At 38.5% G+C, this 18239-nt stretch overlaps 1 protein-coding gene across 14 annotated transcripts in view; it reads right to left on the bottom strand.

Annotated features, from left to right (window-relative positions):
• LOC105467273 (formin 1) overlaps positions 1-18239 on the bottom strand; it is a 468877-nt gene that overhangs the window by 201305 nt on the left and 249333 nt on the right. For all 14 annotated transcript variants that reach the window (XR_011606208.1, XR_011606209.1, XR_011606210.1 and 11 more), the window contains one exon: positions 6788-6875. Coding sequence is in view for 7 of the 14 variants with exons in the window: in XM_071067172.1 (XP_070923273.1) it covers positions 6788-6875 (88 nt within the window). In the remaining 7 variants the exon portion in view is untranslated. The remainder of the gene's footprint in view (positions 1-6787; positions 6876-18239) is intronic.

Below are 18239 nucleotides of genomic sequence, written 5' to 3'. Positions count from 1 at the left end.
GACATCTGCCAAGAAATTGATCCCCATAAATAGAATTTATCACTAAGGCTACTGAAAATGTGGGTTTAACTTCACTATTGTTAATAATGAGACTCACTGTAATTGCATCTTGAGCCTTGAGATATCAGGCTCATGAGAACCCAAAGCCATCAAAATTAGCAAGACATTTAAAAATATTAATCTTATTTTAATTCATATTTTTGCATATACTTTATAACACACCTATTAGTTCTGTCATACACTTATATATTTTAGAAAATAGACCTTGAGAAGCATGCACTAAAACTTTTTACTGTTAGATGTGCATGATAAAAAAAATTCTGAAGACTAAAAGCCTTTTGAGCAGATGCTCTTCTAGGCTAGACTGAGACTGTTCCTCAGGAAAGTCCTAGATAAGCTATGTTGGATTTCTGATGCCTTGTCAAATTCATTATGTTTTAGACAACTTGCATAAACTCTGACAAAGATTTCTGGCAATTATTAAGGCAAAAGGGAACAAGGTCCAGCGGGCATTCTCAGACCTGGGTTTTAGCCTGAGCACATAACTGACATCCCTTTTGTACATTTTGAACTGAGATTCCCAAACAGAAAGAAAGCCAGTGTTGCAGCTGATCTCTCAAACTGACGTTCTGAACTAGTAAGAACTAAATAAAGAATGTTTTATCTTGACGTTATTTAAATATTATAAATATGAATTCTGAGTGTATGGGAAATTCCAAATGAATGCCAGAGGTTTCTGGCATCTAGTCTGTTGCAATGCGTATAAACGTTTATATCAAGAATAGTCAACAGCAATTTTCTATCTCCCCTGGGATAAGAATAAGAGGAACTCACTAACGTGGAATGAAAACACTAATTTGCAATCATGCAGGCAGTCACTGTGACCAAGGATGCCAAATGCTTTTCAATATAAGTCATCCTATCTAGCAGATGGAAAAGCAGCAGGAAGTAAGTAAATCACTTATTGAGAGTCTCTCCTGGACCAAATGCAAGTGCTTTTGGTATTATGGTGACCCTCCTGAAACCTTCTTCCTCTACAACCAAGGCTTTTCCTTTAGTGATTCACTGTTTTCCACTTCAGCCGGCATATGGATTTGGCTTTCTTCTACAAGATAGCAAACACTATCTTGGGTAGAAACAAATGGATAAAGGTTACTTTTGGGAGTATGTTATGTCTAACCTAGCCCTATCCACTTACCACTAGCACAAAGGTAGATTTTTAGGTGCTCACTGAACACTTTAGCTGAGATGTTTCCAGTCTTCCACACTCAAATCATCCAAAACAGAATTTACCTTTATGCTCCAAGCCCTGCTTTTACACCTGTGTTTTCAGTTTCTGGTTTGGGGCACCATTATACACATTCCTGCTGAAGCCAGAAACCCAAGGTACAGCCAAATGTCTTCTCTATTACTCCTTGCATCTGATGTGAGCAACTGTAGCAATTTTCTCTCCAAATATCCCTCCTACATGGTCTCTTCTCTACATTTCTACAGACATAGCTTCAGTTCTGACCTTTGTCATTTATCACCTGAACAAATACAATCCCTTCTAAAGGACTTCTCCACCTTCAGTCCTATTGTTGTTTATTCACTCAACAGGCACTTCACGATTGTCACCTGGGTGCCAGACACAGGTGCAAGGTGCTGGGGGTACCTCAGTGAGCAGTCTCCTTCTTGGAGCTTATATTCTGGTGGTAGATGTAAATAAAAACATAAGTAGATGAACAAATAAAATATTAGTTGCTGTGAAGGAAATAAGAGTATTAAATTAGGATGTCCCGTATTAGGGTGGGAGGACCTAGGAAAGCTCTCCTAGGAGGTGACATTTAGGCTGAAACCTAAAGAAAAACACCTTGCTACATAGAGAGTGGGATGGAAACGTGTTTCAAACAGAGGGAGCGTGCAGTGCTGTTCATTCAAAATGTGTTGTGCAATGAACGACAAAGGGTAAGAAAAGTACTTGGCCTCTTTAAGAAATCAAAGAATACCACTGTAGCTGGCGAGAGTGCAGTGAGATGAGATGCAGGTGGGACAAAGTGAAGTAAGAGATCTGTGTTTTGGCCAAGCATGCCAAGCATTAGAGGCCAGTCTTCTACTGTTGCATTCAAAATCAGATCACAACAAGGCCCTTCTTAGGTTTCTTGTCCCCATTACTGATGCAATAATATAAACATTTCTTGTGATGCTATTCAGGCATCTTCCTGGTCTGGATGCTGCTTGTGTTTCTGGTCTTCTATCCTAAAACAACCCACATTCATATATACAATCTATAGACTCCAGCTGTGTCTCTCTCTCTCTCTTTTTTTTTTTTTTTTTTTGAGATGGAGTCCTGCTTTGTCGCCCAGGCTGGAGTACAGTGGCGTGATCTTGGCAACCTCCACCTCCCAGGCTCAAGCAATTCTCCCACCTCAGCTTCCCAAGTAGCTGGGATTACAGGCTCGCGCCACCATGCCTGGCTAATTTTTGTATTTTGTAGAGATGGGGTTTTGCCATGTTGGCCAGGCTGGTCTCGAACTCCTGGGCTCAAGCAATCCACCCGCCTTGGCCTCCCGAAGTCAGGGATTACATATGTCTGTTTTTCACAGGTTGTGTTTCATGCTCTTTCCTCAACTGGAAAAGCTCCATCTCTGTGTGATGACCACTATTTCATCCTCTCAGACTTAATCTTAACTTTTACAGGAAGAGTCAAGATCCTGCTCTGTTACTTCATAGCCAATTCTACTGTAGTGTTGGGCTGCTTTACATCTCTCCCACCATCCCGGGTGTGTCTGAGGATGTTAGAGTCTGATCTTATGTGCTGTTGTAGTCACGACACCTGATACGGAGCTGGCACTCAATACAGTTTTATGGAAGGAAAGAAGGCAGGCAAGCAGGCAGTGTTGTCCAGATGCACTGGAATAGAATACACGGCATTCTGATCCTATCTAGTTTAAGTCTGTATTTTTAAAAAATTCAATTAAATTCAATGAACACTTGAATATACGACTTTTATGTGTGACACATTAGCCCAGTTGTTTGCAAACAATGCTTAATCATCACAGAAATTCTCGGCAAAGAAATGCATAAAGGAATGAACACTAGCCCTGCTCCTTGCTACCTGTCAGATGTTAAGATATAGGCCACCAAAACTCCTCTTCCCGAATGGAGAGTGTAGGCTGTGCTAGGGAGAGCACATAGAAGTGCTCCTCTTACAAAAGAAGAAAAGAAGATTGCTCTTAAAGAGCCAAACCAGTAAAAGCCAGATGATCTATTTGTGGGAGATATTGCAGACTGAAACACACAAAACTGTTATCAAGGTGACAAAGTTGCAATCTCAGAAAAATTGAAATGTCATTGCCATTTAGAACCTTGGAATGCCTGAAGCAATCCAGAATGCCTGTAAGTACTTCTATTCCCATCAACTGAATGGTTCATTTTTCTGAGAATCATGTACTGTATTTTGTCTCTAAATCTGTTAATGCCTGTTTCTTTGCATTCAAGAAAATATTTACTGTGTGCTTATTATGCATATGCTGAAATAGTGATGAAAATGACATTTTAATGGGGAAAATGGCATGTAGAGACAAATGATGTGGAGAAAATGATGAACAAATGTGACTCAATTATTTTTTGTCGTAAGAATGCTCTCCTCTAAGTGAATATACTGGCTTTCTGGTTTATACATCAGCTTCTTGTGAGTTTGGAAAGTACGAGTTAAGGCCTCTGGGCTTAGTGCGTGGCTAAAGATGAATATATGACCATAGGGCTGAAGAACACCCTCTGAATTGTGGTCATTCACCAGGACTGATCTGCTGTGAGACCTTGCCTGGCGGCCAGCTGGCCTCCTCCAATCACATCTCACCATAGCCCCTCTCACATTAAAATAAACCTTTTAGGCCAACATCAGCACAGGGAGTCCTTTCACCAGGATGACAACACAAGGCCAAGTACATTCCACACACACATTCAGAATGAAATATAACTGATACAGCCTGGGCTCCTAATGACCTTCAGATGCCAGTGTCAGTCAGTGACTCCAAAAGAAAACTAACCTCCAGTTATAGCACCATATTCATCTGGAATGCATTACTAAACGAAGAGATGGAATGGAGATGATATTTTAGAACTCAGAAGTCAACTTTGTGGTAGATCACAGAGGTGCTTGAGGAAGGAAAAAGAACAATAAAGTTCCCACAAGGCCTAGAAGTCTGTGATGCTACAGTCAACATTTCCGATGCTGAAATGAAAGTTCACTTATGCTTCGCAGAAGCATGTTCTTATCTAGAGTATCACATTGGAAAAGGTCTGGATCCACAAATATCTTTTTCAACTCCCAACAAACATTCAATCTAATAAGGCTAGAATGCCATGGAAAGTTTACAGTCCTGAGCTGGTAACTGGACTGTCACATGACTGGAATGACTTCTGTCCATGTGGAAATCTGACACACTGCAGCAGGACATGCTTAAAACAAATGGAATATAGTCTAAGGTTATATGGACGTTGTGAAAACTCACATGCACGGCATTACACATCATGGTGACGAAATCAAGCACACTTGAGTTTCACCAGGCTCATGGAAACCACTGTCAAGACAAGACCCTTTCGTGATACCTAAAGAATCCCTATCTAACTTCAATAACTGCCTCAAAAAAGTCAGTCCTTTGCCGAAAGACTATAAAATCCCCTGAAGACATTTGTTTTTGTTTTTCCTTTTTTTCCCTCGCTCTAACATCACATTCTTCTGATGTGAATTGATCAGAAACTCAATTCTTCTGGAAGATCTCACTTTAGATTCTTCTAAAGTCCCTGAAGAATCCCATTCTCATTTCAGTGACAGGCCTTTTTAGCCACCCTCTGCCAAACTCACTTTATCTGAGGTTTAATATTCACACTTACGTATTCAGCTCTGTTAATGAACTTAAATATTAAATAGCTGACTTGAATGCTCTGTGACTATCATTTAAGATGTTTTAGTTTTTTGTGGAATTATCAGTTTTTACAATGTAGTAAAATTTTAAGTCCCTAACAAAGCTCTCTTGAACGGAAAAGTAGCAGGTGATGTGAAAGTAACTTAAGTGTCTTGCAGGTCAGGACCTGTGGGTATTCTGCTGAGCAGCAAAGTCAAACGACTAAACAACATGAACTGAAACCTAAAGGGCAGTGTGGTTTCAGATGTTTTCACTGTGAAACTCATACTAAATTCTACTGAAACCGTCTAAGAGATTGTAATTATCATTCAGAAAATATAAGTGAAATGTCAATATAAAGATTTACATTTGCCAGGTGCGGTGGCTCACGCCTGTAATCCCGAAACTTTGGGATGCCGAGGCGGGTGGATCACCTGAGGTCAGGAGTTCGAGACCAGCCTGACCAACATGGAGAAACTCCGTCTCTACTTAAAAAATTAGCTGTACGTTGTGGTGCACGTCTGTAATCCCAGCTACTTGGGAGGCTGAGGCAGGAGAATTGTTTGAACCCGGGAGGCGGAGGTTGTGGTGAGCCGAGATCACGCCATTGCACTCCAGCCTGGGCAACAAGAGCGAAACTCCATATCAAAAAAAAATCCCCCCCACCCCCCAAAAAACCCCAAAAGATTTACATCTAATTAATTACTGAGAAAGAAGAGTATTGTTTTCATGCGAGACACAGATTTCGAAAAGGTATGATGTGTTCTGGTCTACTTTTCTAGATACCAATAAAAATATATACACACAAAATCTCTTCTCTTTAAATGTCTTTTATCTAAAAATTGAGCCAAAGATAACCAAATAGAAATAATAACATTTTGAAAACGAAAGCATTAAGAAACAATGATTAACCAAATGAAGGAAAGTGTTTCTCCCTAGAAGTATTCCAGCTAATAAAGAAGAAATGATGGAATTAGTACATCATTTTTTTGAAAACTTCTAATGAAATAATGAATCTGGGCAAATATCATAAGTGCTCACTAACATCACAGATAACTAAATATTATGTACTTCTTGAGAGAAAATGTAATAGCATCTATGATGCATTCTTCCACTCAGATTAAGCCTCTAGATCAGACAGTTTACAGAAAACACGGGACAGGGGAACACGATAAATAAAAGCATGGCAACATGATCAGCAAAATATAAAATGTGGGAAAGTCTACAAGAGGACTGACCTGGTTTCTTCAACAAATAAATTACAAAGGGGAAAAAATGGAGGGTAGAAACTTCTGGATTAAAATAAACTTGAGAGACACATCAAAGGCAACGCATGGAATTTGTTTGGATCCTCATTTAACTATAAATGAATGGATGAATTAATGAGTATACAAACAACAGGGAAATTAGAACTACCTATGTGATGATACTGAGAAACTGTGATTAATGTTTTTAAAGGAAGGATAATGGCACTGGATGGAGTATTGTTTGGAAAAGTATCCTTGGGCCAGGCGCAGTGGCTCACGCCTGTAATCTCAGCACTTTGGGAGGCCAAGGTGGGCAGATTGCTTGAGCCCAAGAGTTTGAGACCAGCCTGGGCAACATGGCAAAACCCCATCTGTAAAACAAATAATAAAGTACCCTTATCTTTTAGCAATAGTGCTAACATTTTTAACAGCTGACTTATAAAGCATCTGAAATTTGCTTCACAATAACCTATCTGGTGAGAGGAGAGTGTTTTCAGATAAAACAAGAGTGAGCTGATGGTTCTGTAGCTGACTATTGGGTATATGGGATTCATTAGGGCATTCTAATTTTGTATGTGTTTGACATTCTTCAGAATGAAATGTTTTTTAAAAAATGGAAAAAGTAAAACAAAAGTGATAGAAAAGACTTACCCTGTTGGATATCCTTCATTTCTAAATGTAAACTAGATATCAAGATTCCCACAGTTTGAGATCGTTTTCCATCCAATAATTTGATGATCTAAAATTAGAAAAAAAAAAAAAAAAAAGAATACAAGCTCAAATGACCATACAGTCTTTCAGAAGGCACACCAAAAACATTAAGAGTTTTTAGATACACTGATTGATGAAACAAATTGATGCTGCATGTACTTTTTTTAAAATAATAATTGGAAAGTAACTTATCCACAATTATAGACATCTTACATAATGGAAGACATTTTACAAAATAAACACACAAAATTCCATCAGCCTAATACAAACACTAAATCTTTATATCTTACTCTGATCATTTTACTCAAGTACTAAGTTATACCAGCATCAAGATGTATACAATGTCCTATCCAACTTTTTCACTTATCATTGGAATATTTTCATGTTGCTACTGGTGAAAACACTTCATAGCCTCCAATCTTTTTAGTAATGTCATCTTCTGAGTGATTTAGAGGAAAAAGCATGAACATCTGAGTCAGTCACCAGCCATACGGCCTTGGTAAAGTGACAAACTCTCTATGAAATGATTTCCTCATCATGAAGGACTGACTGTATTTAGTCTATACTTTTATTTTGAGACAAGGTCTAGCTCTGTTACCTAGGCTGGAGTGCAGTGGCGTGATCAGAGTTTGCCTTAGCCTTGACCTCCTGGGTTTCAGTGATCCTCCTGTCTCAGCCTTCAGAGTAGCTGGGATCACAGGCAGGCACCACCACACTCGGCTAATTTTTAAATTTTTTTATAGAGACAGGGTCTCTATAAAACATTCTCTATATAACATTTGCCTTAGAGAGAAAGATTCTTGGGGCAGAGAGAATTTTAGGAGTTTTAAAGAGAAATAGAGAGGGTATTCAGTATTTTTTAATACGAAAACAAACGCAAAAAAAAAAAAAAGGCAATTAGGCATATAAAATATCTTCCTTAAAAATGCAATTTCTGGCTTTTTCTTAGAGAACCCAAATTTAAAGTCAAATGATTTTTTCATCCGATAAAAAAATTAAGAAAAGTCAATTTAGCTTTAAATAACTCTTCAGCCATGCACCCATTCAAAAAATATTTACTGTGCATGTTACGTTGTATTGCTTTGTATTCTGGGGATGCGGAGGTGACTGAGACAGATCAAGTCCTAAGAAGTTCGCTGTAAAGAGTCAAAAAGGCAAATAAAAGCATCACCTAAACTAACTGGAGTGCAAATTCAAAAAGAGAAACGTTTTGGGAATTGACTAGACTAATTCTTAAGTGTCCAGGATGGTGACTGATACAACCACAACCATGGCATATACATCAATGACAAGGACACAGGAACAGGATCAAATTCATGACAAGATCACAGCTGGGTTGAAAAAGTTTCTTCAAATGAACATGCACCAAGCTATCCAGTTAGGGCTCCGAAAACTACCAGTAATATTCCGCCTACAAGAATAATGTACAAATGCACGTTTCTCTGTTAGCTAATTAAAAGCAAGCAGGAGAGAGATCACGAGAGAGTAAAAGAGCAAGAAAGATATTGATTGTCTGTCCCTGAGTAAAATGAGGTAAATCTACCCCCCACCCCATTACACAACCAGGCTGAACTGTGGAAAGGATGTTATCACCATAAGCCATGCTTGGAATTCTGTCGAATGACTCGGCACAACCAGGTATTTGGTGAGTGTTACCTTTACTGGGACTAATGCCTTAAGAGGTTTTTGTTTGTTTGGAAATCTGATGCTGATTTCCTAAAAAAGGGCTGGGGGGCAGCTAAGCAGTGGTGAGGTTGGAGCATTTGTATTCTCTTCCCTACCTGTACCAAATTCTCTGTCTACTTTTGAGTAGATTTTGAAAAATATCCGTCTATGTTTCCATGTAGCCACTCTTGTGAAAAACTACCAGGTTTCTCAAAACCAACTAAAATGGTAAGGACACAATGGGCACAGAATGATATGTCCTAAATCCTCTCAGTCTTTTCCTCTTTATTCTTCCATGGCTTTGAAGGCTTAACACCAATTTCTCTTTATTTTTATGAAAAGTGCACAATATGAAATGTACCCTGTTAACAAAATTTTAAATAAGCACAATGTTGTACAGCAGATTTCTAGAATTTTTTCACCTTGTATAACTGAAATTTTATACCCACAGAATAGCAAATTTCCAATTCGCCGTTGTTCCAGCCCCTGGAAACCATCATTCTACTTTCCGTTCCTTTGAGTTTGACCACCATGGATACTGCATATAAGTGGAATCACGCGGCATTTATCTTTTTGTGACTGTTTTCGCTTAGCATAATGTCCTTAGACCAATTTGTGTTGTAGCAAATGGCAAGATTTCCTTTTGTGTGTGTGTGTGGTCAAGTAATATTCCGTTGTATGTACATACCACATTTTCTTTATCCATTCACCCATCAATGGACATTTAGGTTGTCTCCATCTCTTTGCTATTGTGAATAACGCTGCAACAAACATGGGAATAGCTTTTCAATACACTGACTTCAATTCTTTTCGATAAATATCCAGAAGAAAGATTAATGGATCGTATGGTAGTTCTATTTTTAAATTTTTTTTTTTTTTTTGAGATGGAGTCTCGCTCTGTTATCCAGGTTGGAGTGCAGTGGCTTGATCTCGGCTCACTGCAAGCTCCACCTCCCGGGTTCATGCCATTCTCCTGCCTCAGCCTTCTGAGTAGCTAGGACTACTCACCACCAGGCCCAGCTAATTTTTTGTATTTTTAGTAGAGACAGGGTTTCACTGTGTTAGCCAGGATGGTCTCGATCTCCTGACCTCGTGATCTGCCTGCCTTGGCCTCCCAAAGCGCTGGGATTACAGGCATGAGTCACTGCACCCGGTCTATTTTTAAATTTTTGAAGAACTTCATACTGTTTTCCATAGTGACTACACCATTTTGCATTTCCACCAACAGTATACAAAGGTTCCAATTTGTCCACATCCTGAACAACACTTGGTGTTTTTCAGTTTGACAGTGGCCATTCTGACAGGCGTGAGGGGTTATCTCATTGTGATTTTGATTTGCATTTCCCTGGTGATTAGTGAAATTCAGCATCTTTTTCTATACCTGTTGGCCATTTGTATACTTTCTTTGGAGAAATGTCTGGGTAAGTCTTTAGCACATTTTTATCAGATATACGGTTTGCAAATATTTTCTCCCATTCTGTAAGTTGCCTTTTCACTCTGCTGATTGTTTCCTTTGCTGAGCAGAAGCTTTTTCATTTGACATAGTCCCCTTTGTGCATCTGTTATTTTTTCTTTCTTTTTTTTGATCTGTGCTTTTTATGTTATATCCTGGAAATAATTGCCAAAATCAATTTTATAGGGTTTTCTCTGTTTTTTTTTTTTTTTTTTTTTTTTTTAAGTTTCATAGTTTCAGGTCTCACATTTAAGTTTCTAATCTGAGTTGATTTTTATATATGTTCCAAGATAAGGATCCAATTTCATTATTTTGTGTGTGGATAGCCAGTCCCCCCAGCACCATCTGTTGAAGAGATTATTCCTTCCCCATTGTATAGTCTTGACACCCTCGTCAAAGAACATTTGCCTATATATGCTTGGGTTTATTTCTGGGTTCTCTATTCTGTTCTATCAGCCTATAATGTCTATCTTTATGCCAGTACCATACTGTTTTGATTACTGCAGCTTGGCAATTTGTTTTGAATTCAGAAAGTGAGAGTCCCCTAGATTTGTTCTTTCTCATGGTTGTTTTGGTTACTCAGGGTCTTCTGTGGTTCCATACAAATTTTAGGATTGTTTTTTCCTATTTCTGCAAAGCTGCCACTGGGATTTTAAGAGGAACTGCACTGAATCTGTACATTGCTTTGGGGAATAAAGACATTCAATAATATTAATTCTTTCAATCCATAAATATGAGATGTCTTTACAGTTATGTGTCTTCCTAAATTTTTGTAAGCAATGTTTTGTAGTTTTCAAAACTAGTCTGTACTAGTCTTTTACCTTTTTCAGTTTATTCCTAAGTATTTCACTTTTTGGATTTTATTTTAAACAAAATTGTTTTCTTAATTTCCCTTCCAGGTAATTAATATTTTTGTGTGTATAAGAACACAACTAATTTTTGTTTGTTGATTTGGAATCCTGCAAGTTTGCTGAATGTTTTTAATAGTTCTTGACAGTTTACTTTTTGGGGGGAATCCTTAGGGTTTTCTACATTTAAGATCATATCTGTGAACATAGATAATCTTACTATTTCCAACTTTGATGCCTTTCTCTTGACTAATGGCTCTATGACTTTCAGTACTATGTTGAATAAAGCAGCATGAGTAAGCATCCTTGTCTTGTTGCTGATCTTAATGGAAATGCTTTTAGTTTTTCAACCTTGAGTACAATATTAGCTTTGAGCTTTAGTTTATGGTCTTTATTTCTTTCTATTCCTTCTAAAGAATATTTCCTTCTTTAGGTAATTTCCCTCTATTCCCAGTCTGATGAGTTTTTATCAGAAAACAGTGTTCAGTTTTTTCAAATGCTTTTTCTGCATGTATCAAAATATTTTTATCCTTTGTTCTTTTAATGTAATATCATTAATATTCATATGTTGAACCATCTTTGCGTTCCAGAGATAATTGACACTTGGTGATGGTATATGATCCTTTTAATGTGCTATTTAATTATGTTTACTAGGCCAGGCGCAGTGGCTCACGCCTGTAATCCCAGTACTTCTGGAGGCCAAGGCGGGTGGATCACTTGAGGTCAGGAGTTAGAGACCAGTCCGGCCAACATGGTGAAACCCCGTCTCTACTAAAAATACAAAAAATTAGCTGGGCATGGAGGCACGTGCCTGGTAGTCCCAGCTACTTGGGAGGCTGAGGCAGGAGAATCCCTTGAACCCAACAGGCCAAGGTTGCAGTGAGCTGAGACTGTGCCACTGCACTCCAGCCTGGGCAACAGAGAGAGACTCTATCTGAAAAAAAAAAAAAAAAAAAATTAAGTTCACTACTATTTTGTTGAGAATTTTAACATCTGTATTTGTAAGAGATAATGGCCTGTAGTTTTCTTTTCTTGTAATGTCTTTGGCTTTGGTATCAGAGTAATGCTGTTCTCATAAAATGAATTTGGAAGGGTTACCTCTTCAATTTTTTGGAAGAGTTTGAGAAGCACTGCTTCTCTGTTAATTATTCTTTAAATGTTTGGTAGAATTCTCCACTGAAGCCATCTGGTTCTGGACTTTTCTCTGGAGGTTTCTGATTACTGATTCAATCTCCTTACTTGTTACAAGTCTGTTCAGATTTTCCACTTCATCATGTCAGTCCTGGTAGGTTGTACATTTCTAGGAATTGATCTATTTCTCCTAGGTTATCCAATTTTTTGGCATGTAATTGTTCATAATAGGATCTTACAAACCTTCTATTTCTGTGGCATCAGTTGTAATGTCTTCTCTTTCATTTTTTATATACTTGTGTTTTCTCTTCTTTCCTTAGTTTAGCTAATGATTTGTCAATTTTGTTGATCTTTTCAAAAAACCAACTGTTTTGTTGACTATTTTCCTATTGTTTTTCTATGCTCTATTTTGCTTATTTCTGCTGAAATCCTTATATCATTTCTTTGATTAACTTTGGGCTTAGTTTATCCTTCTTTTTCTAGTTCCATGAGGTGAAGAGTTAGGTTGTTTATTTGAAATCTTTTTAAACATAGGTGTTCACCCTAAAACCTTACTCTTAGTACTGCATTTGTTGCATCCCATATGTTTTGGTATGCTGTATTTTTGTTTTTGTTTGTTGCAAGATATTTTCCAATTTCCCTTTTGGTTTCTTCTTTGACCCACTGGCTGTTCAAAAGTGTGCTGTTTAATTTCCCTGTATGTATAAAGTTTCCAGTTTTCCTCCTGCTATTATTTCTAGTTTCATGCCATTGCGGTCAGAAAAGATACTTGGTATAATTCCAATTTTTAAAAATTTGTTAAGGCTTGTTTTCTGACATAACGTGTGACTTATCCTGGAGAATGTGCACTTGAGAAGAATGTGTTTCAAAACGCAATTCCTGTTGGGTGGAATGGTCTGTTTATTTCCATTATGTCCATTTGGTACATAGTATTGCTCAAGTCCTCTGTTTCCTTATTGTTTATCTGTCTTGTAACATCATTTATCAAAAGTGGGTTACTGAAATCTCCCATTGTTATGTTGCTATTTCTCCCTTTAGTTCTGTAAAAATGTGCTTCATATATTTGGCTCGTATGTGGGGTGCACATATACTTATAACTGTTATATCTTCCTGGTGAATTGACCCTTTTATCATTAAATAATGTCCTTCTTTGTCTTTTATTAGAGTTTTTGACTTAAACTCTAACCATAGCCACCCTGCTGTCTTTTGAATTGTTTTCAGTTTAGCTAAGGATGTCAGTTTTGTTTTTGTTTTTGTTTTTTAATTAACTCTCAGAATATCTTTGTCCATCCCTTTTCACTTTCGGCCTATGTGTGTCTTTGAGTCTCAAATAAGACTATTATAGACAGCATATAGTTCCATTTTTTAAAAATCAATTTAGCAATTTTATGTCTTTTGACTGAGAAATTTTCTCTATTTGAGTTTAAAGTAATTACTGAGAGTGAGGAACTTATTATGGCTAATTTGTTAATTGTTTTGTAGCTTTTGTAGTTTTGTCTTTTTCTATATTGATGACTTCCTTTGTGTTCTGTTTCTTATAGTGACTTACTTTGATTCTTTTCTCTTTTTGTTGTTGAACCAAGGCATTTTCTTTGTTGTTACTATGAGACTTATATAAAACATTTTATAGGTATAATCATCTATTTTAAGCTAATTTCAATCACATCTACAAATTCTACTCTTACTTCTCCACTCCCACACTTTATGTAACTGATATAACAATTTACACGTTTTCTATTGTGTATCCACTGACTTATTTTTATAATTACATTTGTTTTTAATATCTAGCAGGTATAAATTCTATACCAGAGTTAAAAGTGATTTATCCACATCATTATAATATGCTGTATTTGTCCGTATATATACCTTTATCTATAAGCTTTGCGTTTTCATATGGTTTTGTGTTACTATATCACGAGCTTTCATTTCAACTTTAAAAGCCTCCCTTTATCATTTCTTGTAAGTCTACTGGTCATGAACACCCTACACTTTTATCTTTTATTTATCTAGGAACATCTATTTCTCTTTTGTTTTTGAAAGACAGTTTTTCTTTTCTTTTTCGTTTCCTTTTTTTTTCTTTTTTGGAGACTGAGTCTCACTCTGTCGCCCAGGCTGGAGTGCAATAGTGCAATCTTGGCTCACTGCAACCTCCACCTCCCAGGTTCAAGCGATTCTCTTGCCTCAGCCTCCCATGTAGCGGGGATTATAGGTGTCCCCTGCCATACTGGGCTAATTTTTGTATTTTTTGTACAGATGGGGTTTCACGATATTGGCCAGGCTGGTCTCAAACTCCTGACCTCAGGTGATCCACCTGCCCTGGCCTCCCAAAATGCTGGGATTACAGGTATGAGCTGCTGTCTCTGGCTGAAAGACAGTTTTTCCTTTCTGTTTTGAGACAGAGTCTTGTTCTGTCACCCAGCCTGGAGTACAATGGCATGATCTTCACACACCACAACCTCTGCCTCGTGGGTTCAAGCAATTCTCCTACCTCAGCCTCCCGAGTACCTGAGAGTACAGGCACGCACCACCATGCCCGGCTAATTTTTTGTATTTTTAGTAGAGACAGGATTTCACCACGCTGGCCAGGCAGATCTCGAACTCCTGACCTTCTGAGCTGCCTGCCTTAGCCTCCCAAATTGCTGGGATTGCAGGTGTGAGCCACCACACCTAACCAAAAGACAGTTTTCTTAGATACAGTATTCTTACTTGGTAATTTTCTTTCATTGCTTTGAATATATTACCCGATGTCCTTCTGGCCTGCAAGTTCATGTTGAGAAATCTTCTGATAGTCTGGCTGGGGTGCCCTTGTATGAGTTGCTTTTCTCCTCCTGCTTTCAAAATTCTCTTTTTGTCTTTAACTTCTGACAATTTGACAACAATGTGCTCAGTGTGGTCTTCTGAGTTCTCCTAATTGGGATCCATTGGGCTTCTTGAATCTGAATGTTTCTTTCTTTCCCCAGATATTTGACCATTATTTCTTCCCATATACTTTCCTCCCTTTCTACCTTCTCCTTCTGTAATTCTCATAATGTGTATACTGATCTGCTTGATGGTGTTCCATACGTCCCTTAGACTTTCTTCCCTCTTTTTTTTTTTTTTTTTTTTTTGAGATGGAGTCTTGCTCTGTCACCCAGGCTGGAGTGCAATGGCATGATATTGGCTCACTGCAACCTCCACCTCCCAGATTCAAGCGGTTCACCTGCCTCAGCTTCCTGAGTAGCTGGGATTACAGGTGTGCACCACCACACCCAGCTAATTTTTGTATTTTTAGTAGAGATGAGGTTTTGCTGGTCATGTTGGCCATGCTGGTCTTGAACTCCTGACCTCGTGATCTGCCCACCTCAGCCTCCCAAAGTGCTGGGATTACAGCTGTGAGCCACTGCACCAAGCCTCCTCTTCATTTTTTTCTTTTTGCTCCTCTAAATAGATCATTTCAAATGACCTCTTTGATTTATGTGATTCCTCCTTCTGCTTCATTAAGTCTGCTATTGAACCCCACTAGTGAGTTTTTAAATTTGGTTATTGTATTCTTTAGCTCCAATATTTGTTTGGTTCTTTATAATATTTTCTCTGTTGATACTGCCATTTTGTTCATGTATCTTTTTCCAGAGCTCACTGAGCATCTTTATGACATTTATTTTGAATTATTTGTCAAGTAATCCATATACATCGGTGTCTTTAGGATTGGTTTATTTGATTTTTTTTGTTCCATTGGTTGGTCCACGCTCCTGTTTCTTTGTGTGCTTTGCTACTTTGTGTTGGGATTTGAAAAAGAAGTCACCATTCCCATTCTTTACAGACTGATTTCATACAGTGAAAGACCTTTGCCAATCAGCCCAGCTAACGTCTCTGGGGGATTCTCAAGTCTTTTCTGTAGATAAATGTTCTCTGGATTTATGTATGTGAATTCTCAATTAGAGGGATTTTGCTTTTTCAGGAGCTCATAATCCCTGCTCTCTCTAGTGTCTGTCTATGGTACTGCAGGTTCTCCGGAGGTGGTGTAAGCTGTCCAGTTCATTTTTGTTCTCATCTGCCCCCAAACATCTAGAGTATATCAAGTCCCATGAACACATAGAGTCGAAGAAGGAAATGGAGAAAGGAGAAAAGAGGAGGGGGAGTGGGAGGAAGAGGAGAAGGAGGAGGAGAAAGAGAAGGAAGGAAAAAAAGGAAGGAAGAAGAAGATGATGAAGATGAAGAAGAGGAAGAGGAGGAGGAAGCAGAGGAAGAAGAAAAAACAGTTCCTTGGACAACACTGTGAAAAGGTGAAACAATAGACACAAGCTCCACTCTTCTTTCCCCTACAATCTCTGTGGGAGGACCTGCTGAGCTGTATGGGTCTCTGTCTACTGTGCTGCAGGCCACCTAGCTTTTTGTTCTCAGCAGTCTCCAGGCATCTAGAGTATGCTGTGTCCCATCAGCACTCCAAGTCGGGCAAGACAGAAATCAGTCTCTTAGGCAGCCCTCTGAAAAGCTAGAGCATTGGATGGATGCTCCGACTTCTTCCTTCTCCAGGGAGAAGCCAGGATTTGGAGGTTTACTCTCACTTACTCTGGCCCCGAGCAAGGGTGAGGGGCAATTGCAATGAATGCACGCTAATTCATACCATCATCTTTCTTCTCAGTGGTTCCCAACCTGGCATCTTTCCCTGTTAGCTCTTAGATTGAGACACAACAGAAACCGGTCTTTCAAGTACCTCCCCAAAAGTCTGAACATTAGACACAAGATCCAGTCTTTTCTCCCCCTCCTGAAGGGGCAGCCAGGAGGTAGTTTTTTCTAAATCAGTGTATTGTGCCAGGGAGGCAGTCAGATGAGTGGGTGCCATGAATTTTCCTATTAGCTTCAATACAACTGGTTTCATGCTCACCTGGGGTGTAGGAGGCTCTTAACTAATTTCTGAATTTCTCACAAAGGGAACTGGTCCATGTATCATTAAACTGGCGTCTCCATGGGGCAACAAGGATCCGCCATTTTCTATTCCATCTTGATGACATTACCTCCCCCTTTCCCACTTTTAGTTTCTGAGAGGCAAATGCCATATTATCCATGGATAGAGAGAGAAGATGAAAGTGGTTGGGTTCCACCAAAGTGTTCCCAGTCACAAAGTGGCTCATACGGCCATGTTGGTAGTGAAAGTAAGAGCAGACTGATCTGAGACTGAGTCAGGCTTCACTGAAAGGGGGCTGGCCTCTCCTTCATAATTGGAGGACAGTACCAAACAAACTACAAGGAAAAGAATTAGAAATGAAGGAAGAATAACGAGAAAAAGAGTAGAAGAAACATGTCTTAAAAGATCTTCCTTAAGTCAAGATACGCAAAATAACTGAAAGGAAACAAATGAAGGAAAATAACACATTGGACTTGTGAACACACAAAGAAATGGTTCAGTACAACCCAAGACTTTGGTATATACTTAGATTTTCTTGAGATTGGTTAGAAATTTGGCTAGCAGGGTGTGAGGAGAAAGCGTTGGAAGTATACATGAGGAAAAAGGAAACTTGAAGACTAAAAGAGGGAAAAAGTGTACATTTTATTGCACAATTTTTTTTCACTAACTTTTTTTTTCCATGTAGAAATACATTACTAACATCTTCCTTGTCAGCGCAGGCAGAGCAATTTCTAAAAACATCACATCATTTAAGTATTCCCCTGCTAAAAGACAATTAGAAATCGTCCAAATTTTGGCCACGCACTGTGGCTCACACCTGTAATCCCACCACTTTGAGAGGTCGAGGTGGGTGGATCACTTGAGGCCACGAGTTTGGGACCAGTCTGGTCAACATGATGAAACCCCATCTCTACTAAAAATACAAAAAATAGGGGGGTGTGGTGGCTCACGCCTGTAATCACAGCTACTCGGGAGGCTGAGCCATGAGAATTGCTTGAACCCAGGATGCGGAAGTTGCAGTGAGCCAAGATCAAGCCACTGCTCTCCAGCCTGGGTGACAGAGAGAGACTCTGAATAAATGTTCCAAATTTTGTCAATTGTTAAGAACGCTACAATGAACAAGCATGCAGATATATCCTTAATCATGCAAGTTTGTATTTTCATAGGACTCACAGAAATCATTCAAATAATGTGCCCATTTGAAAATTTGATAAATATTTCAGAATTGTTTATTAGACTTACTCTGCCAAGTATTTGAGAGTGACTGTTTTTCTGTTCCCACACCCACTTTAGGTATTACCAATTTTAGAACTGTTGGCTGAAAAATAGGTGAAATGTGTTTTCATGATTTCGTTTTGCATTTTTAATGATTTTTATTAGTCACATCTTATGAATTGTCTTTATATTGTT

The sequence above is a fragment of the Macaca nemestrina genome, chromosome 7, assembly GCF_043159975.1.
Source record: "Macaca nemestrina isolate mMacNem1 chromosome 7, mMacNem.hap1, whole genome shotgun sequence".
Lineage (NCBI taxonomy): Eukaryota > Metazoa > Chordata > Mammalia > Primates > Cercopithecidae > Macaca > Macaca nemestrina.
The sequence above is the reverse complement of the archived record's forward strand: the minus strand, read 5'-3'. Positions and strand labels throughout refer to the sequence as shown.